Raw genomic sequence first — 25,122 nt, forward strand, 5'->3', positions numbered from 1 at the left:
ATGATCTAATTACAGAGGTGATATGCAAAAAAAAAAAAAAAAAAAAAAAAAAGGATATGGAGTTGCAGCTGCTTGAGGAAGCCCAATGAAGTGAAGGAATGGAAAATCTGTCTATTTAAAGTTGCCAAATACTTCCTTTATTGTGATTCAGTTTGAGAGTCATGAGTTGCTTTTGAAATTAGCCACAGCCTGTAACCATTTTGGACTTTCAATGAAATAAACATGTACCGAATAGCCGACAAATCCGGTGCACAAAGGAGCTCAATAATTAACAACAGACGTGGAGGAACCAAAACAAAACCAACAAAAGCACATGAAAATCACACACTAAAAACCTCTCTTACACTTGGCTGTTTGTAACATAACAATCTCAAATATATCATCCAAATCTTTGGTATCTGCCTTACCTTGTCTTAGGTTTTTCTTCGGAGGGGCAAAAGAATACTGGAGCAGTGTTCATCTGGTCAATTGTATATTAAAGCAGACAAACAGGGTAAGTTGATGATTGACCTTGTGGAATTATTCACAGCACAACCAACTTTCCAGGGTCACCAAGAGCCCTGCTAGATTTATTTGCAACGTGATTTTGACAAGCTAACCTAAGATGCATGAGAATGGTCATGAAAGGTTGAGAATCATTGATCTAAATCAGGGGTGTCCAAACCCGGTCCTGGAGGGCCTGCGTCCTGCAGGGTTGGGCTCTTTCACCGGAAATGAAATGAGGCCGCATGTGGGCCTTGTCAGTTGAGATAAGTCAACAACACATTATAAAACAAATGACATTTATAGCACATGATGGCTTCAATTCAACTCATTTTCCTTTATTTTGTGGGTGTCAGTTGTATTTGTCCAACAGGTTCATGCTTGTGGGCATACCGACCAACATCTTCACTGTGATGGTAGAATATAATATAACCATCCATTTATTGTCATTACAGAATAGATGCAAATGCCTCCTCATATCTTAATGGGAGGAATTATTCTAAATACAAAATATTTAAGTACACTTAGTATCCCTTAAACATCATATTACATTTTAAGTATTTCAGGACCCAACTAGTGAACCATGATTCTTGACTGCACTTGTCCTCAAGCTATGCTCTTGTTTGTAGCATTGTCATCATCTCATGTCTGGACAAAAGCACAGCCATTATCATGGCTCCTCCAGAAATGAGGAGACAGGGAAAACTCAAAAAGGACAACCTGGATCCTGCTTTTTGGACCGCTCGGGTTCTGAAAGGCTGAGCAACCCGGTCAGATTGGGTGAGAATCGCATGACGGGCACCAGCCCACTGCCCAGGTCCAGTGAGACGATACTGATAGGGAGTGATGGGACCAAAGAAGACCTTCATCCAAAGCACCGGGTCTCTCAGGAATAGTTTCAGGAGGTTTGGTCGAGCACCAATCTGTGGTAGAAATACCTTTGTAACTGTTGTGTCTTCTATTTTGTGTATTAAAGTCTTTTACTAAACTGAACTGACCTCTCCAGCCATGAAATCCTGGTATGCGATGTAGTCGATCTGCATGTTTGCATGTTTTTCACAGGGATAGCTGAGAAAGTAAAACAATATGTCTTGATTTAACATGTAACATGACATAAATGAGTGATGTCTTCCTCAGGGACATTGCTTTAAGGTAGAGATCTTACTTTTGCAGGCTCTTCTTCCTCTCGGTCTCTGTGATTTCTAACATTTTCTCTTTGGGTGGTAGACGGGTCAAACCTTGAAGACACAACATGTTGACCAAAACACTTTTTGGTTAACACAGCATATGTTTCTATGGGTAACATCTACCTGCAAAAACTCTCACAGCCCAGCGTGCTTGAATTTCCACTGTAGTCATAATTGGTCCTTTTGCCTGGAAAAGACCCATGATGGCCAAGGTGGGCCGTTCCAGGGACAGAGGAAACACTCTCCTGAAACACAGGAGTGTGTTTAACATGACTTGTTAGTTCTCACAAATACCTGATCCATTGGGTTGTTTGTGGTTAATTATGCTGATTTTATCTATCAGTGTTTCATGTTGTGACTGCCTGTGCTTCCCAATAAATCTCTTCTAGTTTCAGGGGTGTGACTGTCTCTGCCTGTATTCTCTCACCATGATCGTTTTATCAATTGATAAAACGACAATTGTGAATTGATTCAATCGCTCCAAGATTGATTGATAATTCTTTTCTCATATCTCCTGTGGCTACAGATTACAGTGTTCCTTACAGCTGTTACCTTGTTCTAGTTTATCTTGATCTCATTTTGACCATTGAATGATTGACTTTGTCTCAGGTTATCCTTCTCTGTTTTGCACCATGTAGTTTGGACTTATTGAGCACGTTTTGAACACGGGTTCTGTTTCATCCGTTCAGACTGCCAGAGCTGACATTGGGTCACATGTGACTTTGTTGTCATAACACGCTCGACCTACGTATGCGTAAGGACGATTATCCACTGCTTAAAGCACCGCCTCTGGCGGTCATCCGGAATTCATGGAATCGTAGATACAAACGTAACTTTCATTTTACCCAGACTTGGAAAAGAAAGCATGATTCTACCCAGTCCTGGATCTGGCTTGTTTTCCACCCTGGGCCTGGGCTGCAAAATCAGTCAATGATCAATAATGCTCAATTGGCTCCTTCAAATGGGTCAACAAGCAGTATATAATTGCATTGTATTAATTTAATAATTCTTTGTTGTTTTACAAACAATTCACTGAAAATGAAGACAAAAATATGCTCTATTTCAACCTCCCCGTGGATATGTGAATTGTACATAACATAATTAAATTGATTGTCTTACTATATTGGATGTAATAAATTAGCTTAGACTTACTTGTACAATGTCAAGCTTCCATTGGGTCCATCACACAGAGATGAGGGCAGAAACGGGAAGTTTGCTTGGTAGCCTGTACAAAAGACCACCATATCAATATTATCCTCTACTGTGCCATCCTCAAACACAACTCCCGAGTCTGTGAATCCCTTCAGATTGGACTTCATGATGACTGCTCCTTGAAAGATTCGACCTGGAAGATCATCATTTATCAGAGGCCTTCTCTCCAAAAGTCTGCAGGAAAGAAGAAATTACAGAGACACTCAAACACTGTGCACGATGACCAGTGTGGGAAATAATGCATAAAAAAAAAAATTAAGCACTGTTACTATTTGCCTAAACTCCAGTTTGCTACAGTTCATATCTTTTGTCCGAGATAGAAAACATTTAACTACATATAGCTGATTTAAAGTGTCATCCCCCACGTATGAACACGAGACTTTGGCTTTATCTGCGTCAAGGTGTAAAAAGTAACCCCTGTAAGCGCTGCAAGTTTAAAAGTTGAAAGCTGGAGGTTGCAGGGAGTCTATATTGTCCATCCGACTCACATGTTTTTTTCTGGTTGTTTGTTGATTTGGCTTAAAGTGAGATCAAAGGGACTTTTGGTATTCAAAATCATCAATTCATCTCAGAGAATAGTGAACATTTGAAAAATCTCCAACAAGGATTGTGAGAGAGGTCGTTTTGTGAGCCAACAAATACATAAATATATCAGTCCTTTCCAACATTCAATGTATGTTTAACTGTGTTTTACCTGTGTTGGGGTTTCAGGCCATACAGTTGGTGATCATACTTATGGTTCAGTGCTCTCTCTGCTGCCCAGTTAGCCAAGCTTTTAGGGGTAAGCCATGAAAGATAGCTGTTGAACCTGGTGAGAGCTATCATGTCCATAGGAAGACCATTGGTGGACATCCTGCCAACCACCCAGGCCCCCTTGCGTGTGCTGAGAAATGTCTGTGAGGGAGGATAGGAAGGACTGGCAGAGCATGCAGTATGTACAGGAAACTCTCATGAACACACCCAGAAAATGATTATGACTTAAAATGTTGTCCAGCCTACTGAAGACAGTATATTTCACAAGAGTATGAGTGTGTCAAGTCATCTTCTATATGTGCAAATAGAATTATAGTTGTTCCAATGTTCAAATGCTTTACCTTGTTTGCAGCTCGGCTAATCTCTACAGTAATATCCCCTCCAGAATTCCCGATGCCGACCACGACCACCCTCTTCCCTTTGAAGGCATCTCCATCTTTATAATCCCTGCTGTGAAAACATCTGCCAGAAAAGGTGTCATGTCCTGGAAAAAAAACAAATGATGCCACAGCTCAAAGGACTTGTTGTTTTGAAGAATATGCAGATTCAAATATTACAGAGGTGTCATGTCCTTCTGTTTACCTTGTAGGTCAGACAAGGGTAAAATTGGCTGAGTGTAGTGACCTGAACACACCAGAATGGCATCAAAGATGTGCTGTTCTTCTTCTCCATCTTTGTTTACAGTCCCAACATCCCACTGACCAGTCACGGGGAAGTCTTGTCTTTGTGTAACACTCTTCACTGAGGTCTGAAGCATGCAGGGCCACATTCAGAACAACAACAAGTGAGTTCATTCCTGAAATTTATTGGTATTAATGTTTGGGATGTTTAAATTAAAAGTACCTTAAAGTGAATGTATCTGAGCAGGTCAAAGTGCTCTGCATAGAGTCTGAAGTACTGTAGCAGCTGTGAGTTGTGCATATAGTTTGGATAGACAGCAGGCATCGGAAAATCACTAAAACACATCATTTCTTTGGAGGTGTTGACTACCAAAGAGCGATAGATGCGGTTTCTCTCCGATTCAGGTGACTCCTGTGGACACAAAACAAGGTAAAATAGATTTGATATAGAAATAGTATTGGTTGGTAGTGAGTGACTATTGTGCACAAACTATTTTTCTGACTGCATATATCAAAAACTCCAGATTTAACAGTAGCTCCATCACATGGTGAACTCATTCTTTCAAAATAATTCAGGTTGATTTGGAGTGTAAAATCCTATTTTGTTCTTGGTGATTCTGTTCATTTTCTTTGATATTTTATTCTAAGAGACCGTTTAAATTGAACTTCTATTCAAGCCTAAGCCAAAAGTAGAAATTCATTATATTGGTTCAGGTTTATTCTCTATACTTGACATCAGTATTAATGAAATGTTTAAGGCCACTACACACTCAGGAAGAGGGTGGGTAATCATTACAATGGCTTAAAATCTTTGATCTTGTGTAGTACAGTGAGATGGGCTCAAAGATGGCTGATGCCATGGCCGTGTGATAACCAACAGCCTGCAAAATATCCACAGTGTAAAAAAAAAAAAAGACTATGGACTCAACACAATGCAGTGACAGCCTACAGCTACTCACCAATCAGTGGAAATATACCTGAATGTTACATAATTATCAATACCGATGCAAAAATATTCTCAAGTTTAAATCTTTAAAGTTTCCGTTATTTTTTAAAATGTTGTCTTCACAAATTGAGTTCTGATGAAATGGATTTTCAAATATGTTTAAAACTAATAGTGGTGATCTCTGAAACTGAGCCTCTGTTTACCCTGAATTTCCAGATGCCACCAATGTCGTCACTACTTTCGAAGCAGACAGGGACTAAGCCCTCCTCTACACAGCTTTTAATACAGGGAAGACCTGAACTACCAGCTCCGATCACTGCCACACGTAGAGCCATCGCTGTACATTTGTTCTGTGGACAGGGAAAAATAACTGAATTAGATGTGCAATGCCATTGAAAACAATAATGAAGACAGAGAAATAAACAAGTGACACGTTTGTAAGTTTCCATCCATCTTAGAAATGGCAAATGCATTTCACTTATATAGCACTTTTCAACAGCTTGAGCATGATCAAACAACTTTAGGAGTCCAAAAGCTGGATTGGGACTGCTCCTATTGGGAGATGACCACTCTACCGACAGAGCTGCAGCCCCCACATTGAGAAACGTTGAAGAACGCTTGAGGCAATCCCACCTGACCCTGAAATGATGGCACTGGAATGAAGGCAGCACAGAAACCACTCACACTGCCAAAGTCACATGCTCCATGAGACTGTTGCAACTCCACTTGTTTTTCTTGTGCGAATTTGTGCAACACCCAGCTCTTCAAATTTGCCTTTGTTCTGTCTCCTAAAGTGTAGTGTCCTCAATATTTACATGTGTAGCCACCCAATCTGCTCCAGTGCCACTTCTGACTTCCCTTGCTCATGGGTAAATGTAATTCTCCATTTCCAAATAATGCCATGACATTATTCATCACAACTATACTATTTAAAAATCCACATATTGCATGGGGAGAGCAAGCATTCTATATATATATATATATAATTTTATAAAATCTTAATTAAAGAATGCTCTGCTTCCTTGGTGCATGATTTTACCAAACTACTGGACAGTACATCGATAACTAACTAACTAACTAACTAACTAACTAACTAACTAACTAACTAACTAACTAACTAACTAACTAACTAACTAATTGACTGAATGACTGACTGACTGACTGACTGACTGACTGACTGACTAGGCACGCATAGATACACCTTCATTTGGTTTTGCATAACCTGTACAATGTCTACAGAAATAATTGGCTATGTACCAAGTTTATATAATCATGATCTTTTAATTGGAGATCCAGAGGTATCCAATAAGGGTAATCTGAAGAGAGTCCCAAAACACAAGCAAAGTCCAAAACACAAAGAATTCAAAAACACAAAGGGAACACAAGGACGGATGTCTCAGAATGAAGGTTTAAAGATGATCTGGCACCGGACACATGAGGGAACCGGGTATATAGACGCTGGAGAAGGGGAAGACACAGGTGAGACACATAGACAGTAATTTAGACACACCGGAGGACAGACAAGGAGGGCAAGTGCAAATTGATGAAGCAGAGACAGGTGAGTATCACATTAAAACTGAAAGAGACAACACAGGTAAGACACGTTGACTTTACATAAATACAGAAGGCACAAGGACACCTGACAGCCTCCCATTGCTTATAGTTTTTCTTTTTTCTTTTTCTTTTTTCTTTTGCTGTTTTGTTACAAACACAAGCGCTCTATAGAAAAAAAAATTCAGGGCTGCTAACAATGGTGAGCTGGACAGTACATATGTACATACATATGTATATATGTATATATGTATTCTTTAAAACATGCATCATATATATGTTTTAAAGAATAAAGCATTTCTGAAAAATATCATCTTAAAATAAAGCTAAAGAAATTCAAGGAAAAGGAGAGAACCGACAACAATCCACACAAACAAAACATAAACTTACAGTGGGGCAGAGAGGAGAAGACCTCGAGCCACAGAGGAAAGAGTCACAGCAGGTGAGCAGGTGATGAAGTGAAAGATAGACTCCAGTACTGACAAGTTGATGTCAGAAACAAAGCCAGTACTCATGATGACGATGAATGAAAAACATGCAGAGGCGGGGTAAAGGGCTACATGTATTATAGAGAAGTGTAGATAAACTAGTCAGTCTGGTAGCTTGTGTGAACATGATTCTGTGCTCAAGGTCTATTTTCTACCTTTTCTGACCTAAACAAGAACGAAACACAACTCTGGAAGAGTAAAGGCAGTAAACACAGTATCAGGCTAACCTGATCCAACACTGTTGACAATACATTTATTTTGAATGCTCTTGTGACAGTTGGAGTGGATGTGCCCGCCAGCGTTTGGTTTCATTGTGAGTTTGTTTGGATAAGATTGGGGAGGAGTTGCACGGCGGTGCAGGTTAGTGCTCTCGCTTCAAAAGGGAGAATGTTGTGGGTTCAAATACTGGATGGGATTTTTTTCTGTGGAGTTTGCAATTTCTCCCCTGTGTAGGTTTTCCTTCGGGCACTCTGGTTTCCTATATGGGAGGATAAACTGGAAGTGTCTCTAGGTGTTAATGTTTGTCTCTCTGTGTCTGTCCTGTGATGGGCTGGCAACTTGCCAAGAGTGTATCCTGCCGTCACCCATAGCTTGGATCGGCATCCTGACCAAGATATAAACAATATTTAAGATGGATGGATTAAACATCAGAGAGGAGGTCCACAGCCTTTCACGGAGGCAATCTGCTGAAGAAAAGGTCAAACCAATGCCTTAGGCACCGTTGACATGACAATGTTTCACATGACAACGCCTTGTTCGTTAAAGAAAACTGGTACATTGACACAGTGGCAATAATGTATGTAATGTTAGTTTGCCAGGAAACAAGGGGGCGCAGTTGCTTGTTTTTGTAATGAAACCACAGGTACATATGTGCAGAGAACACTATGCTATAAACATTAACAAAATCAGGAGTACCCCCCTTTAGTATGGTCAGATGACAGAGTGGACGCCATCAGGGGTGAGTCTCAAATATAAAACTAGCAATATGGACTATAAAACTAGAATACGGACTGAGAGTCACGCCACTATGGAGGCCACTATGTTTGTTACTCACGCATGAGCAGAAGGAACTATTTACCAAGGAGGAGGTAGGCATGCACAGTTACAGCACTTGATGGCGGTTGCAGTGGATCCGAGTACCGGTGTCTTGTAAACAAACCCCCCAAAGGCGAAGAATGTTTTTGGGTTACAATTGTTTTTGTTGTCATGTAAAAAAGGGGACTTAGATAACAAATTCAGTGAGGGAGAGTAAAAACTTTACCGAAGAAACTCCAGAGAAATTTAACCAATATGCAGGAAGGGCACCTTGATAATAACAAACTAAGGCCTCTGGGTGGTTGTCAAAACAATGTCATAGATGAGAAAATCATTTGCTAACTTTGTATTTCAGTGTGAGCTCTGATCCATTACATTCAAAATACAACTAAAGGAATTAAGTGGTTTAAAAAAACAGGAACAATTTGATCATAGTGTTTCTTAGAAACCTTCTTCGTGCTTCAGCAGGAAATTATTAGTGTAGCTTATGGAATTCAGAGAAATTCTACGAGTAAAAATACAACAGATTTCTGTTTTTATTAGATTGTGTGTGTGTGTGTGTGTGTGTGTGTGTGTGTGTGTGTGTGTGTGTGTGTGTGTGTGTGTGTGTGTGTGTGTGTGTGTGTGTGTGTGTGTGTGTGTGTGTGTGTGTGTGTTTTAGTGTCTGTCAGTTCAGTGTTGAAATAGGTGTGGCACGTCTCTCTCCACTCACTGACATACCTGCTTTTTTTTTCAGTTCTTCTGCCTTTCCATTCCTCAACATCTCATCACACTTCCTATCAGCACAGCAAGTTTTCCTTTGTTTTGCTCATTCTTTGTACTTGACAGCTCAGCTCTGATTTCATCTTCTGTTGTGGATGGTACTGAAAGAGCCGTACCCAACAATAATGTTTTTTTTCGTAACCCCTAAGTTGGACCATACCATCGGTACGGTTCCATAAGGAGTGCCGACAGTGCAGCTGTCTGCTGATTGACAATCGTCACTCTCGACAAGCCCACAATATTTAAATAGCTCATATCCCGTAAACCCTCCCATTGTTGTTTACTTACCCCGCTTTATGCACTCTGGCTGTTTTGCTAACTCGGTTTATTGAAATGTCGGCGCGATCCACAGCATCCCGGTCTTCCCATGAGGTGCAGACGCTCCTCTCAGTAACGGGAGAGGAGGGGATTCACTGTGAGCTGGATGCTGCTGTTCGGTAGGAGACAATTCTGCAAGCTGCGTCACAGAGAATGAACGGCTGTCTGAGCTCAAACCCCCCAGCCCCCCCATGAGACCATTTAACAGTTTTAGTTTGGAATTTCATTCATATCAACTACAACTGCACAGTGAAACAGACACAAGGCAGTAAATCTGGTTTTCAACCTTTAGGTATTGTTCATGTTTCACCAAAGCTCGACACAAATCAACACACAGATCATGTCCAGTATATAATACTATTTTAATCAACAAACCCAACTCTACATTTATAGATTTTGTCTAATTATGGTATGAAAACATGATTTTGTTTGCTAATACAAAAACTGAAATTAGAAAATTAGAAAACATACACAATCTATCTGAGACCAATTGCTATTCATCTGGAATAAAGATATCACTCAGCATCTACTATAAACCTCATGATAATGAGCATCACCCTGTAATATGGACATAATATATAAAGAGAGCAAACGATATAAAAACTGCGACTATAATCCTACTTTTACTACTTATCAGTGTTGAATAATGCCGTTTTTATGAATAGATGATGTGGAGGCAATTTAGAAAAGCTGAAAAATGCTAACCAAACATATAAACATAATGAAGTTGCCATCAATCTGTGTATAGTATGTTATTACCCTACTTAAACCAGGAGATTTGACATTTTATATCAAATTTTAATGGTAAAACAGCCCCAAATTAAACTTTAGAACAGTTGCTGATGAGTCAAATAGACTAATTTCTAAAACATGCAATAGGAAGAAAGAAGAAAAGTCTCAGTAATGACCTCAGTAATCATAGCCCAAAGAGGAATATAGCAAAAAAGATTTCTCAAAGCATCTAGAAATAGTGGATGGCAGTATTTTTGTTTCAGTGTCGTCTTTTTGTGTTCACGCTATTTGTGGACGCAGTCTTGCCAGCAGGGCGGGGATTGTGTCTGGTTTGCGAGTATGGAAGTAGAAGGTTGCAGCACCTCCAACCAGGACAGTAAGACTCATCTTCACTCGACGGCCAATGAAGGAGGTCTCTTGCTCTGGCAGCTGAAAGAGACGGACGGAAAATATTCAGATGAAGCCAATAACATTGAACTCAAGGAACAGTGGAAGGAATGATCATTATCTTCAGACCTTTCTGGTTTTTAGGGGCTGAATCATGCGATCAAACTGGGTGAAGATTGCTCGGCGGGCCCCCTCCCATTTCCCTGGTCCCATCAACCGGTACTGGTAGGTTGTGACAGGCCCCCACAGGACCCTCTTAAACAGCGGGTAGTCTGTGAAGAAGAGCCAGGGGAGACTTGGCCGCACCCCAATCTCTCCAGCGACTTCGTCCATGTAGGAAACAAAGTCCACCTGCAGGGGTGTCAGCTTCGACACGATGTAGCTATGGAACAAATCCAAAGCCAAAGTAAAGATTCTACATGAATTTGATCACTTAAAAAACCTTGTTTGCACTCAGAAATTCCTAAAAGGTTTCATTAATGCAACTTCATTGGTGGACTTTCTATAAAAATTATGTAGGGTATGTGAAATGAACCCAAAATGAGCAGTTTAAAACAAACTGGTGAAAAATGATGGGAAGGAATTTAACCATTGAGAAACCAAATAGTTTCTTTATGCTTTTATTCATTGCAAAAGAAATTTAAAAGGAGATTGATGTTTTGTTCTGTGTGAGAGTGCAAGTCTATGCTGACATGTTACTCAGAAAATCTGATGAAAATACGCTCTTGTGTTCACAGGGATATAATGCAGAAGACAACAGTTGATAAAAGCAAACTGATTGATAAATGCAAACAATTTCTTACTGTTTTGCGATGTCCGTGGTATCGTTTTCAACAGCCTTGATCATGGCCTGGTTTGAGGGCAGCTTATTAAGTCCTATGCAATAAAAACAACAGTGATACAGTTGACAGTGACGTACAGTATGTAGACAAAAAGTCAGTCTCATGGAGGTGATAAGCCCTGGATTACCTTTGAACACACGTGTGACCCATCGGGACTGCATTTCAGCCTGTGGCATGATGGCTCCAAGAGCATGAATGAAGCCCACAACAGCCAGAGTGGGATGCTCAAGGTTTGGGGGAAACACGTGTTTGTACAAAGCCACACGATGCCCAGACTTATACATCGCATTGCTGGGCAAGTACGGGAAATCGTAGTTATATCCTGTGGCAAATACAATGGTATCCACCTGAAACAAAAAGGAAATGTTTTGATTGGATTGAATATTCATAGAAGATGATTGGGGATATCGCAGAAGTAGATTTTGACCTTTTCCACAATGCTGTCATCTTCAAATATCACAGTGGAGCCACGGATTTCTTTCACATTCGGTTTGACAATGACAGATCCAGATAGGATCTTTAATGGCAGGTCATCGTTGATCACGGGGATCTGACTGAAAAGTCTGTGGGGGCAGCGAGAGAAAGCACACAGCAGACAGAGGATTTAAAATATTATGGTAACAATGAGGGCGAATCCTCAAAGAGCCCTCTTCACTTAGAAACACCAAACACAATCCAGAGAGCACCCACCTGTGTTTAGGTTTGAGAGCGTACATGGAGTGGTCATACATGGCATTGAGCTTATTCTCGCCGAACCAGTTGAAGAAGCTCATGGGCAGCAGCTGGAACAGGATGTGGACGAAGCGCGTGTTGTACTTCATATCCACAGGCAGGCCATTGTCAGAGACTTGACGGATGACCCAGGCTCCACGGCGGGTGCTCATATACACCTGCAGAATGACGGAGGTTATCGTCTATGCAAGTCATCAATAATGCTAAAAGTAAATCAGACAACAAAAGCAACAAGAAGGAGTTCCTCTACCTGCTCCGCAACTCTGCTGCTCTCCACAGCGATGTCCCCTCCAGAGTTACCGATGCCAATGACCACGACTCTCTTTCCCTGCATGTCCTCAGGCCCCTTGTAGTCCCAGCTGTGCAGGTATTTACCTTCAAATGTCTCAATTCCTGCAACACAGCAAATATATAGATTCTATTGTGTACTGTTGCTTACTCCTTCCTACTCTTTTTCAGACATTTAAAAAAATATGTTAAAATACATATATGTGTATTTCTATATGTATGTATAGTAAGTATGTATGTGGCAATACTGGATATTGGGTATAGATGTTTTTTTAAACATCTTGTGTATATATTGCTAAATTCATATTAGTGTAAATACATTTTTTTTGTATGCATCTGTAGTTTGTGTCTGTAATGAATTAATAATAATAATTGCTGTTTTATGCTTATTATTGCTTTTAGCACTCTGAAATTCATTAATGTAAAGTGCAATACTAATAAAATGCATAATAATAATAATAATAATAATAATAATAATAATAATAATAATAATAATAATACCTGGAAAAGTTTTTACCTGGGAAATCTTTGAGTGGCAGGTTTGGGTAGGTGTAGTGACCAGAGCAGCAGATAACAGCATCAAAGATATGCTTTTCCTCCTGCCCTTCTCTATTCTCTGTCACAACTTCCCACTGCCCACTGCGAGAATAGTCAGGTCTCTGTCTGACACTCTTTACTGCAGTCTGGAATTTAAGAAAAATGTGTACAGGATTGGATGATTTTCACATATTTAACAGTGTAATTATTTCTTAACCAAATTCTGCTTAATATTTTTTTATTCATTTGTGTTTTACCTGGAAGCGAATATGCTGCAGTAGCTTAAAGTGTTCTGCATACATCTTGAAGTATTTCAAGATTTTAGAGTGGTGCATGTAGTTGGGATAATCAGCAGGGATTGGGAAGTCGCTGTAGCACATCATCTCTTTGGAGATGTTGATCGTGAGGGACCGATAGATACTGGCCCTGTTGGGCTCTGACACTTCCTGCGGATGACAATTTCAAATGGATGAAAAGCACAAAGTCATCAAAAAGACAAGTAATTACGTGAATGAGACAGAATCTCAGTAAATGTGAAATGGACAGTTTGGAGTAAAGATACAAAATGGTGGTCTGACTTGCCTTGAATTTCCATAGACCACCCATGTCATCACTGGTTTCAAAGCAGGTGGGCACCATGCCCACCTCCAGACAAGCCTTCATGCTGGTCAGACCACAGGGGCCCGCCCCGATCACTGCGACTCTGTGCACCATGATGCAGCTGCAGCAGGACAAACAAGCATCACGCAATGACCCAGTTCAAAATTAAAGTTGCCAAAGTGCCAAAAATACTGACTAGTTAACTCATAAAAATGTAAAACATGGTCTCTTCTGTTTCCAGCAGGTGGCGCTATGCCTGTGAATGGATATTGGTATATGGGTATGATCAAGGGATGTATTTGATCAAGCATGTAAAGGTTTAGGCTCCTTGCAGCATGTACAGCAGTTACACATCACTTCCTGTTTCATGGCAAACCATCAGATTTTCAGCAGGCTGCCATGGCCACGCCCTTTAACTTTTGCAAAGATTTTTGATCATCTTCATATCAGGAAGGACTGTTTGAGGTCTCTTGGATTTGGAGATGGTGGGGGGGGGCCAGCTCCCTGGGGTGGGGTGGGCTTCACTCGGGCCCTGCTCCGACCGGTCTCGGGTTGGCGGCTTGGGTCGGAGCATTCTCTGGATTCTACATCTGGTGCTTTCTGGGTTGGGGCATGGTTCTCTGGAGTGGTTCGCTGGGACCTCCCCGGGTCTGGGGGGCTGCCGACCGCTGGGGTGGCGGTGTCCAGGCCCATTGGCGTCGGGCCCCGGGGTGTTACTACCGGCCCCCCCACAACAGTTCCGGCCACACCCAGTGGACAAACCACACACGCACGCACGCACGCACGCACGCACGCACGCACGCACGCACGCACGCACGCACGCACGCACACTCATGTTCTACTTTTGTTGTTGCTTCTTGGTTAATTTATGTTCCTGCTTGAAAATCATGTCACTGTCTAGATAGAGCTGCTCAGGCTGGTTTAATGAAGTAACAGTGGGAAAGCATTTGGATCAGTGTGATAACTGTAAATAACATATGCAGCACTAACAAGGGGATTGTATGTTGTCCACAAAGGCAGAAACAGCAGGAGACTCCAGGTCTCTTCCTGTTGCAAGAGCAAAAACTGTTCTGACACTGGAAGGCTCTCAATCACATAATATTGTTTGCCCAAGCTGCCGAACAGGACAAGGGAAAAAAAAAAAAAAAGGATACTGGTGCAAGGAGACATCTGTATTTACTTTACATTACTGAGTCATTATGACGTCAATTCTCACTGAACACATTATAAAAAAACTTTGTGTTTTTCCTCAGTTTGTTGTAGAATAAGATACAGTCCTAAAACTATGGAATGACTTTTGAATTTTATTTTATTTTTTTTCAATATTAGTCTTGTTGTTAAATCAACCGGTCCATAATGAACTGTCTCAAATACGTTTTGAACCTATCTCCGATACATGAAAATGTATCTTGTTTTCACTCACATCCATGCACCAGTTTCCAAATATGCATCTCACATTTCTCAAAGAATCAGCTCAAAGCTGGTTATAATGCCGATTTTCATAAGAGATAAGAATTGATCTGAAACACACAAGTAACTGTTTTATTTGTATACACATTGTGTCACATTAGAAAACAACCACAAAAACATCCATAATGTTAAAACATGAATCTTCTAATTGTTGATCTAAACGTTCAAGTATATTCTGAAGGTTTTAAGTTAGAAAACTGTTGATAAAGATGGAGCAGCATGCTGTTCTGTCATAATATTCCAGCAGTCTCTGATTGAGTTCTCATATAAAACCACATTCAAACTACCTTCTAGAGCGAAACGTAGACAAGTGCATTCCATCTCCACCTTACCTTGATTCCTGTGTGTTGATCTTCTCTGGTGAACTGAGAGATGCAACCCCAGAGCAGACTTTTATACAGTGCCTGTTTTTTCTTAATCCTCCCCCAGTTCCTGCCCCAAAAATGTAGCTGCCATGCAAATGACCCAGTTCTGATTGATCCGACTTGGACTAAAGTTCAGCTTTTGTCCTCTGGGCTAACTCCAGAGTGACATAAATGCTGATTCATTGATCCATTTGTTGCACAAGACAAGACAAGACACAGTACCATCACATTTGTTCCCCTTTTAATCAGAACTCACACTGTGAAATATATCAAACAGCACATAAAAAATCCAGTGAATCTGACAATGAAATCACATAATCACACATACATTCATATGTACATCTATATGCACATCCATATAGATATATACTCATTGGATTGACGTCTGTACAACTGATGTAAGATATCATATTCAGCAGGCAAAAGTGTGTGGAAGGATGTGGAAGCTGGCTTCGTTTTTTGGCAGTTTGACAACTGCTGACAATCTTGAGTACCAAAGAAACATCATGTCTTATCTTCATGAGGAGATTTCACGGCAAATATCTAAGGAATGTGGTGATTGGGGCATTTTAAACCCAAGTTAAGGTTTTACTATCAGTGTCACACAGATCAAGTTAATCAAAGAGGGACCGTACGTTCACACAATTCACTGAACCCTCAACTTTTGGCTGAAAGACAATGACGTGGAAATGGTTGCCTTGCATGCAACTTGCAAAAAGAGGGTAGAATATGCATGAGGCCAATGAAACGTTCTGGAAAAGGAATATTACTTTAGTTGATCATAACCCAGCCGAGACCAACTTGCACAAGCAGCTCACAGTCACATATCCCTCAGATATAAAACAAAACCTGTCAAAAAAAAACCTCAAATAATTCACAAATATTCTTTTGTCAGAAAAACATCTTAATATGCAAAACTTCAACACTAATTAACAACGAGGACACTGTTTTTTTTTAAAAAAAACTTATATTTGTTCAGATGCTTGAGGTGTGGGATCGTCAAGTGAGGCTGTTGTGTAACATATTCAGGTATCTGGTTTCTCCTCAAGGAGCAGACAAGGACACAAACACAAAAGCAGTCCCATGCAGTAGCAAGATCAAGAACTGGTTTTCGTGTGAGGAATGAATGGACCAGGTGCAGTTATTCCATCCAGCACACTTATTTTGCCAATGTTAATCTCTTAAATACCTCTTCCAAGTCCTTATCCTTAGTGGGATAAAATATCATCAGGTCAGCTCAAAAGAACAAGGACATAACAAAACTTTGGCCCCTAGTATGTGAGGCAGACAGCGAATACAGATTACACATCAAACATGCACTTATATGTGTGTCCAGAAGCAGCATTGTTGGCAACGTGGAGATTAAGTGGTTAAATGTAAATAAAATATCTCACAAGAACCAAATTACAAAGGGAAGATTTTTTTCCCCATACTAATGTACTATTCAGACAGTGAAACTTCCATATGTTTTAGGTTTAATGTAAACTAAACTATTTCAAGCGTTTCATATTTTACAATCAGTTTATAATTCAAAATAAAAATACAGTCGTTTTAGCCAGATGTAAGAATTATTACAATGAAAATTAGAAACTTTTTTAGTAGTTTTTTTGTGATGCACCTGTACATCACAACGTTTTTGTGTAATAAAACATTGACAGCTAGGGTTACGCAGCAAGTTGGAGTGTCCTCTCTTCATAACACATTTACTGTGTGAACGCCTGTGAATCTTCACAGGGTAAAACATTTTAACTGAAGGCATTGCCGTCACATCTGTTGCAGTTTGAGGAGAAACCAGGGACTTGTTTTTTTTATGTTCTAATTTTTTGCCAAAAACCTCCATAAAGATTTATGATAAAATATTTACCAGGGGTATATATTCTACCAACTTTGCGTCCATCTTTTATATAAATGGTGTTTTCTGTGACATATTGAGTTGCATAACCATGTAAACAAATTCGGTTACATTCCCACAGGGTGACTTGTTTGATGTACTCGTTCTTGTCTGTTTGGTAACATGACTGCATGAGTTGAAGCTTCCACAGGCCCAGGTTTCATAAAGGGGTCATGGCAGGTTTACGTGCCTCCCTCTAATTGGAGTCATGCATAGACTGGCCCGGGAACATGGACTGACAGATCAGGGAACACGGGAAACAAGAGACTGGGGGGGAAGGAGGGGGGGCACGGGAACAGGTCACTCGGGGGAAACAGGCCAGGCGGGAACAGGTCACAGGCCAGGCGGGTCACTTGGGGGAAACAGGCTGGGTCGGAGCAGGTCGTCAGCTAACCTTGAAGGACTCGCTGTGGAACTGGTGAGTCTGCTGGGTCCATGATGGTCGGATCGTTGTGTCAGGGTCGTGCAGGGTGGACCCAAACGCAGACTCAGCCAGTTCCGTAAAAAACAGGTTTATTGCAACTAAAGTCCATGGAACACGAGGAGACACAGGGGACACAAGCGGAGCGATGAGTTGACAAGACAAGTTGACGGGGAGAAGAGACATGTTGACGAGACGATCTGACAAGGACAACAGAGGGAGAGGAGTTTAAATACACAAGGGAGGGGTGGAAACAAGTGGAACATGGGTTAATTGGAAACACGAGGTGAGACACACAGAGGCAGACACAGAGACCTGACATTTGCCACTTTAAGTATGTATTATTTTGACATTTTAACAGCATTTAAGGTGAATGAAAAGATTGATTCATGCATCACACAATCTTCCATATATCAAAAAAATAACATTTTGTTGTTTTTTTTACACTTCACAGCAATGGTCAGCACATATTTCCAAATAATGGAATCATAAAAGCACAGTATGTACCACTGTTTGAAAACAAAGACTGTAAAGTGTGTCAGTGCTTTGCGTGCCTCTTATTGCACATGAAATATTCCAGATGAAGAGCTGGAAATGATCCCCTTTTGTTATAAAACCAACGGTTCTCAAAGAAGCTCTCAAGGAGCTCAAACCAAACAAAAAACACATGCAAAACTTGTGAGCAGGATTTAGATCTACAGGCAATACAAAGCACAATTCTTCTCGTGGCTTTGCTCTTAACATTACTTCATAATATTAACATATATCCTAAGCGTAATTTACACTTACATCAAATTCAGTAATGAAAATGTTTGTATTTTAATCATATAAACGAATAGTTTTACCCACAACGTACTTCTTTACATCATAACTTCATGAAAAAGATTTTTGAAAAATGGAGGCAATGGCCCCTAAATCTTTCCGGCTGCTGTTCCCCGTCCGAAGCCCTGCGGTGCCCCAAAGAGGCCAGTCCCCCACTCTGAGAACCAGTCGCACACAAAAGTGCTTTATTTACTCCTGTGTGCGTGTTTGTTATAGTTATACAAATAAAAACACATTTGTGTCATCAATACCAATCTTGAGTGAGTTCATATCAGACTAGATCACTGCATTCTGATGGTCATTTAACATGAAGCCCAGGTATTAAACCATGTGTGTTTAAAATAGACTTCTGATTGAAGGTAACTCATACAGATAATCACAAGAGCGTCAAACAGCTTAAGAGGTCTCAGTGAACTTCACATTATTTAATGGACGTTATCTTTTAGGGGTCATCAGTCAGCTGTACTACATATATAGACGATGGCCTGTTCTCGGTAAAACAGTGATATGGTGGAAACATTTTGATATATGGGTGCATCTCAAAAACTAGAATATAACAGAAAAGTTATTTGATTGAGCAGTTATTTGTACACTCATAACATAAACTAACAAGCTTTTTATTTCATAATTATGGACTCTGGTTAGAGAAAATAGAAGAAGCATCTGATCTAAAGAAATATGTAACGATTCTGAACTACTGACAATTTTATTTTCATGAATAATTACAAAGAGTAAAACAAAACATTGTTGAAGGGATTTTATTTATGTCCAAAATATTTTGAAATTTCTCTAGCTGGTGGAAATTAACTTTTCTATTGTATTCTAGTTTTTTGGAGAAGCACCTGTAGGCAGTGTTTGTGTCACAGGGTGGAACAAGTGCATCTTTCAACAATGCCGTGAGAATATACACAGCACAGTTAGGCTGCTCATAGTTTGGTTTTTGTTTTTTTTTACTTGAGTTTGTTTGACATCAATAGGTCAAACAAACTCAAGTAAGTTTTAGTAGTTTACACTACTGTGGGACAGAAGAAGGACCAAGTGAAAAACTCACAACATGAGATCGACATGAGCGCTTCCGCAAATATTCTCGGGCAATAGATGAACAGATTTCCCCTGTGTTGTCCTTCGAGGAAGTTCTTTCGGTTAATCATACATAAAATCATCATCATAAAACAGATCTGCTTAAAAGGGCAAAGTGCTAATGGAACAAGAACAAACCGTCCCCACAATTCACTTTGAGCAAGAAATTAAAATCAGTTCGACAGTAAAACAAATTATAAACAACCCAAAAAACAGGAATGATGATTTTTCATTTACAAGGCTGGTTTTAATCCACTTCTATGGAAGACAGCCATTTGCTTTTGTGTTATTTTTAAGACTTACATTTAGATGAACTATTATCAGTCATATATCATCTAAAACAATATTTAGTGATGAGGCAGATTCCCCAGTGAAAAGCGTAGAACCTGAACTTAATATTTGTTTAGTTGCCAAATGTTTTGCTAAAATTAGGTTCCGCATCCAACAACAGTTGAAGCTACAACTCAACTGGCTTCATACTTTACAGCTGTAATTTGTCTTCAAGATGTAATCTGATCACGGTTCTACTTTGATTTGTTCCACTTAAAATCATACACAGGTTATGACCGTGAAGTTGGCTGTGCCCTCGATGTGGTTGGGGGGGGGGGGGGAGCTGTAATTTAGTCTCTTCTCAATTCAACAACAAGTGCAACTGCATTCCGTTTAAAAAAACATTAAATAAAATGTGTGCAGGATTTGTTACAATCATAAAATAAACCACCACCTCTCCACCATTAGTCTTCAGACCAACTCTCCCAGCAGCCTCTGCAGGGTTTGAGGCGACAGCCACAGCATCTCCACCAGGTTGTACTGGCAGTAGCCCATCCAGAAGCCAAACAGCACGTCAGTCACGTTGTGTCTGCCGAGCAGCACCCGGCTCAGCCCCACCAAGCCCACCCACAGCAGCACCAGGACCCTCAGCGGGGCAGCCAGGACTAGGTGAGCCAGCAGGAACCGCCCGCACATGGCTGCACGGGTGGCGTGGCCCGAGGGGAAGGAGTAGCGGTCCACGGAAAAGGTGGCAAACATGTCCATGCGGTTGTGTGCCGGGCGACGCCGACGCACCAGCGCCTTCACAATGGTAACCAGGATCAGGTCCAGCAGCAGGCCTGCAGTGGTCATAAAGGAAATACGACACGAGTCACAGGCAGGAAATGCTTTGACAGCTGCGATGGTGGTCAGACTTAGATGATTTACACCAGAGGCTCTCAAAGTGTTGTAAATATGCATTTCTTTCAAATAATCTACAATCAGGAACAGCTGGTATTTACAGCTGTTCCACTCATTCAGCCCCCTAAAGCAGTTGTGCTGGGTAGTTCTACTTTGGGGGAATCTAGACAACTTCAGTGTGGGATAGGCAGCAGCAGGAAAAACCTATTATATGTGTTGAATATTTGATATTAAAAGCATTTAACTTGCAAGAGAAAAGTTATGCTTTTGGATCCCAACAGCTGTTGATGCGAGAAACTCCAGCATTCAACACAAAACTACATGGTTCAAGCTCTGTGTAAATACAGGTACAACTATTAATTAGTTACGTTTGTCTTCTGTTCCCTTGCTGTATTGGAAGCATTGTAAATCGCATTTTTTTTACTTGGTTGTGTGTAAATTACTGGAAGCTGCTGACAGGCTCATCACTGTCCTGCTGCAGTGGTCACCGTCGATCTCATTGCGATGTAACTTACAGAAAATACAACCTGGTGTTTTCTGTGATGTTTATAAAGCCTTAATAACTTACATCACGTATCCAGCCAGAGGGGGAAAAGAAATGGAATACATCCCTTTGGTGGCAAGTTCAACAGAGTGCAAGGAACAGTCATTTCCCACATGGTCTGGTTGGGAAGTGTTAAACAGTCACTTAATATTGAGATTATAAAACACATTCAAAGCAGATAGTTTTTAAAAAGTTTCTAAATGCATGTGTAAATAGTAACAGAGTTAAAGGATGGACTATGCACCCGTTAAAAGGACCTGGTGTGGGTGTCATCCACAGCAGGCTTTTTGTCAAGGGTCCACAACCTTTATGACCAAAAGAGCCATTTTAGGGATTTTCCACCAAATCAAATTCCCCTGGAGCCACAAAACATGTTTAACCATTCAAACGGGGATAACTCAGCTTCTAAAGTTTAGTGTTGAAGCACAAAAAAACTGTTTTAGTGGTTTCACCCTTCTTTTCCAGCAGTTTTCAGACAAATTTGACATTTTAGAATAGAATAGCTTCAGCAAAACTAATCTGATATGATCTAATGTGAGTCAGCAAGTCGCCGAATGATTGAGATTTCTTTCGTTGGAACATCTAAAGCCTGCCATTTCCCTTGCAAAGTGCCTGGAGTTTTCTCATACATGAATGAATTATCTTTTTGCTCTCTCTACAGGACTATTAGTGTGATGTGAAGTTTTGTCCATTGTTCACCATGCAGAATTGAAGGGGTTTGTCACACTTAAATGGTGTAAAAATTTGATGAAATTCAAAAGGGACTGACTGAGGACCCTTTGATGAACATCAGATATGTATAAGATTTACTGCCATACATATAAGTGACCCACATCGGATTAGAAACAAAGTTGGATTTCTGCGGTCCAGGCTGTCAATAAAAAGACAGATCTAAACCACATTTGCATGCAATCAATAAATAAAGCTGTAATATGTTATTTTCAAGAAAAAAATTTGTTTTAACTCCCATGGCAGTTTTATTATAGAAAAACTTTCCGCTATAAGTGGTAAAGTGATGTCAGGAATTTAGAAACAGAAGATAAAGGAGACTTTCAGAGTGCATTATAGGTCATGAATATAGGTACACATTCATACCTGTAGAGCTTCAAACCCCCTCTGGGGCAAACTGCACATTAGGAACCTTATTTCTGTGGCTGTGCAGCTGCATGAAACCCTTTATTCTCCAAACACAATGCCAGTACGTAAAAAGTATGCCACTGCTCTGCAGAGGGCCCAGCATCTTACCCAGTTTGGGTTTTTTGACATTATTATGCGGTTTTCATTATGGAAGTGATCAACTTCCTAATTCCACTGAAGGTAAACACTAATGTTTTATCTCACTGTCACATTTTGGACATCCGTTTGCTTCAGAATCTGTTGGAATAATTGGGACAAATGTCCTCTGCCCATGAACTTGACCTGAAACAAACAATAACTATGAAACAAGGTTAGGATGGACCTGAATGGAGATGGCTGATATGAAAAGTGCTCCTTTGGATGAATGTGCTAGATTTCCCCACAGACTCTAATTTTGAAGAAAGCATTCAGGGAGGGTGAAAGCAGTCATAGCCATTAAATGAGGCCGCAACTCACAATCATGCGTGTGACTTTACAATAGGATGTCCTAAACTTGCCTGTGAGTGACTCAGCAGGTTTGTCTAAAGAGTGCTTCGTGCAGACTCTTTGAAAAGAGTTGTATGCAAAGTCTCAGTCTACACATTTCACTTAAACATCAAATCTGCCTGTTTGGACCACACTTGACCAGAATCTTTCCCCCGTTTGTAATCAGCTGCCTGTAATGAGTTTCATATAGCTGTATGGGGAAAAGCAAATGTCTCAGAATGTGAAGCAGCATATGCTGCGCATGAAAGCTGTCATGAGAAAGAACTGCAGTAAGGGTCAGAAAAAGCCCAAAGTGAAGAACAGACGACACCGACAGGTGAAAGTCTGCAACTGATTGAAATCCGAGTGAGAAAAAGAAAAAACCGAGTGTCTGAGAAATGAGCAGAAATAGCAGAGTGGGTGGGCTCAACCCATCTATAAATAAAGACAGCCAGGCACACGAGCTGTTGTCTGTTTGGTCTGGAGCACCAGTATCTCAAGGCATGTCCAGCTTAAATAAAGACATATGCATGGTGCAGGACTTCTGCGTGTAGAGGGAAGCAGGCAGCAGAGACGTTTTACCCATAAACAGGTTGAGCATGACTTCTTGTCCCGCCGCGCTGTCGCTCTTGTACAGGCAGTAGGCGGTACCAACCAGCCAGGGGATGCCATGTCCCGATATCTCAATGAGCTTCATCAGCGGGCGCACGCTGCCCCAGGACGAGTCCTCGTTGGCGCACACCCCCAGGCTCTTGGACAGCCACAGGTCGATGGCGAGCAGAGAGCTCAGCGCCACGCGGAGGAGGGAGGGGTTGAGTCGGATACCGTCCTCCTCGGATGGCCCCTGACAGCCGGCCGAGCCCGTGGAGGAGCTGGAGCCGCGGCGACGCGTCGGGCTCTCCGAGGCTCGGAGCCGGGCGGTGGCGGGGTCGGAGCCCTGCCGCTGGAGGTGGTGCGGAGGGGGGGACCGGTTCAGCGGCTTCGTCAGCGACATGAACTCGAAGCGGCCGTTGGAGCTCCCTAGCACCGGGCTCCCTCCGCTGCGTCCGGGGTTCTTAGCCTTAGGAGACGGCATGCTGGCTGGTGATTTACCGGCGTAGATGTAGAAATGTGTGGTGGAGTTGCACGGCAGTGGGGATTTTTTTTCTGCAGTGCTGTCGGGTTTTTTTTCTCTTCTTTATCTCATCTGTTGAACCTTTGACAATTCTTATCACGTCCGGATACGCCGAGCCGCCATCTTTGTTGTTTCTACCGCAAAGCCCTATGGGAAATTAAGTTTTACTAGAACATCCCAGCCTACTGTAACATAACCTCTTTTTAATAATGATAATAATAATAATAATAAAAATCATCACCATTTTGTGAGCTGTTGGATATCTTGAATTTTCTCTTGGGGATGAATAAAGTATTAAAGTATTATATTATTTTGATATACAATACATTTCTCTCTGTTAATGTCTGTCTCTCTCTCTGTCTCTTTCGTTCTCATTGGAACCTGTTTTTACATGAAACGGTGTTCTCATGTGGACAGGCTCATACGCAGCTTTTAAATTACAATTCTCCAAACCCTATTTAGATGGAAAATGCGCAAATTTGTAAAATTATAAAGCCATACTTTAGGGACAAATACAATATCAAATATTGATGGAAATCAGTCTTTATTACTCTTGTATTTTTGATGAAGATACCATTGAGAAACATCACCAAATACCTCAGTATTCCTGCAGCTCATCATTTCAACAAAGTCTCATCACAGATGTCCTACATTTATATCCACCTTTTCCAAGGATTGTATGAAGATGTCAATCATTAGTCTTTTCCATTGTGCAGTTTTCTTCCCACTGAATCACACCTAAAACATAAATTTTTAGTTTAGATTTTTTTCAATCGTAACTTGCTGTCAATACATAGTTTGTTTTCGCGACATCCAAAATTGCAGCTCTGCAGGGAGGTCTTTCTGTGTTTTTTTTTTCTTCTTCTGTGGACTTGATATCATTTCATTTTTAACCATTGTCTCCAAAACTGTGGTAAAAATGTGTTCAAGGTTGGCTGTGAAAAAGTGAATAAATCAAAAATATACAAGAATAAATGGCTCATGCTAAGAAGGATTGAGGTTGCACATCCAGTTTTGTGTGAAGAAGGTGCACAGTGTAGATAGAGAACACTACAGTTTAAATGATGTGTGTGTGTGTGTGTGTGTGTGTGTGTGTGTGTGTGTGTGTGTGTGTGTGTGTGTGTGTGTGTGTGTGTGTGTGTGTGTTTCAGTGAGTGAGAGAGAGAGAGA

At 40.8% G+C, this 25,122-nt stretch overlaps 3 protein-coding genes across 5 annotated transcripts; all 3 read right to left on the reverse strand.

The window, feature by feature from the left end:
* Window positions 1-116: 116 nt before the first annotated feature.
* LOC308115848 (flavin-containing monooxygenase 5-like) lies at window positions 117-7,276 on the reverse strand. 2 transcript variants are annotated; one of them, XM_080473664.1, is made up of 12 exons: window positions 7,143-7,226; window positions 5,405-5,551; window positions 4,479-4,667; window positions 4,338-4,383; window positions 4,218-4,259; window positions 3,977-4,119; window positions 3,577-3,776; window positions 2,823-3,056; window positions 1,794-1,915; window positions 1,649-1,721; window positions 1,482-1,551; window positions 117-1,406 (listed from the first exon to the last, which is right to left on the reverse strand). In XM_080473664.1, exons 2-12 carry the CDS (start codon window positions 5,534-5,536, stop codon window positions 1,095-1,097), a joined length of 1,563 nt encoding a protein of 520 aa, XP_080329790.1. In that variant the 5' UTR covers window positions 5,537-5,551; window positions 7,143-7,226; the 3' UTR covers window positions 117-1,094. The 2 variants fall into 2 exon arrangements, with proteins under 2 accessions (XP_080329790.1, XP_080329789.1); XM_080473663.1 differs by having other exon boundaries at window positions 4,218-4,383; window positions 7,143-7,276.
* Window positions 7,277-9,698: 2,422 nt separating this feature from the next.
* On the reverse strand, window positions 9,699-15,456 carry LOC308115847 (flavin-containing monooxygenase 5-like). Of its 2 annotated transcripts, none has more exons than XM_080473661.1 (11): window positions 15,276-15,456; window positions 13,456-13,594; window positions 13,131-13,319; window positions 12,854-13,019; window positions 12,299-12,441; window positions 12,007-12,206; window positions 11,744-11,879; window positions 11,444-11,663; window positions 11,278-11,350; window positions 10,604-10,856; window positions 9,699-10,516 (listed from the first exon to the last, which is right to left on the reverse strand). In XM_080473661.1, exons 2-11 carry the CDS (start codon window positions 13,585-13,587, stop codon window positions 10,367-10,369), a joined length of 1,662 nt encoding a protein of 553 aa, XP_080329787.1. In that variant the 5' UTR covers window positions 13,588-13,594; window positions 15,276-15,456; the 3' UTR covers window positions 9,699-10,366. The 2 variants fall into 2 exon arrangements, with proteins under 2 accessions (XP_080329787.1, XP_080329788.1); XM_080473662.1 differs by having other exon boundaries at window positions 13,131-13,315; window positions 13,452-13,594; window positions 15,276-15,373.
* A 2,488-nt stretch (window positions 15,457-17,944) lies between these two features.
* Window positions 17,945-24,101, reverse strand: plpp6 (phospholipid phosphatase 6). The gene is made up of 2 exons (XM_080473982.1): window positions 23,421-24,101; window positions 17,945-20,631 (listed from the first exon to the last, which is right to left on the reverse strand). Exons 1-2 carry the CDS (start codon window positions 23,911-23,913, stop codon window positions 20,264-20,266), a joined length of 861 nt encoding a protein of 286 aa, XP_080330108.1. The 5' UTR covers window positions 23,914-24,101; the 3' UTR covers window positions 17,945-20,263.
* Window positions 24,102-25,122: the final 1,021 nt, after the last annotated feature.

The sequence above is a fragment of the Lipophrys pholis genome, assembly GCF_963383615.2.
Source record: "Lipophrys pholis genome assembly, chromosome: 10".
Taxonomy (NCBI): Eukaryota; Metazoa; Chordata; class Actinopteri; order Blenniiformes; family Blenniidae; genus Lipophrys; species Lipophrys pholis.

Bases quoted from the DNA above. Each gene is read 5' to 3' on its own strand.
- LOC308115848 (XM_080473663.1), bottom strand. From the start codon at position 5,536: ATGGCTCTACGTGTGGCAGTGATCGGAGCTGGTAGTTCAGGTCTTCCC. The intron at 1,916-2,822 runs GTAAGTCTAAGC...CCTGTGTTTCAG, and splicing joins GGAAGCTTGACATTGTACAA to GAGAGTGTTTCCTCTGTCCC. The intron at 1,407-1,481 runs GTCAGTTCAGTT...TTTCTACCACAG, and splicing joins AGGATTTCATGGCTGGAGAG to ATTGGTGCTCGACCAAACCT.
- LOC308115847 (XM_080473661.1), bottom strand. From the start codon at position 13,587: ATGGTGCACAGAGTCGCAGTGATCGGGGCGGGCCCCTGTGGTCTGACC. The intron at 11,664-11,743 runs GTCAAAATCTAC...TTTTTGTTTCAG, and splicing joins ATGACAGCATTGTGGAAAAG to GTGGATACCATTGTATTTGC. The intron at 10,517-10,603 runs GTCTGAAGATAA...CGTCTCTTTCAG, and splicing joins AGCCCCTAAAAACCAGAAAG to CTGCCAGAGCAAGAGACCTC.
- plpp6 (XM_080473982.1), bottom strand. From the start codon at position 23,913: ATGCCGTCTCCTAAGGCTAAGAACCCCGGACGCAGCGGAGGGAGCCCG. The intron at 20,632-23,420 runs GTAAAACGTCTC...TGACCACTGCAG, and splicing joins CATGCTCAACCTGTTTATGG to GCCTGCTGCTGGACCTGATC.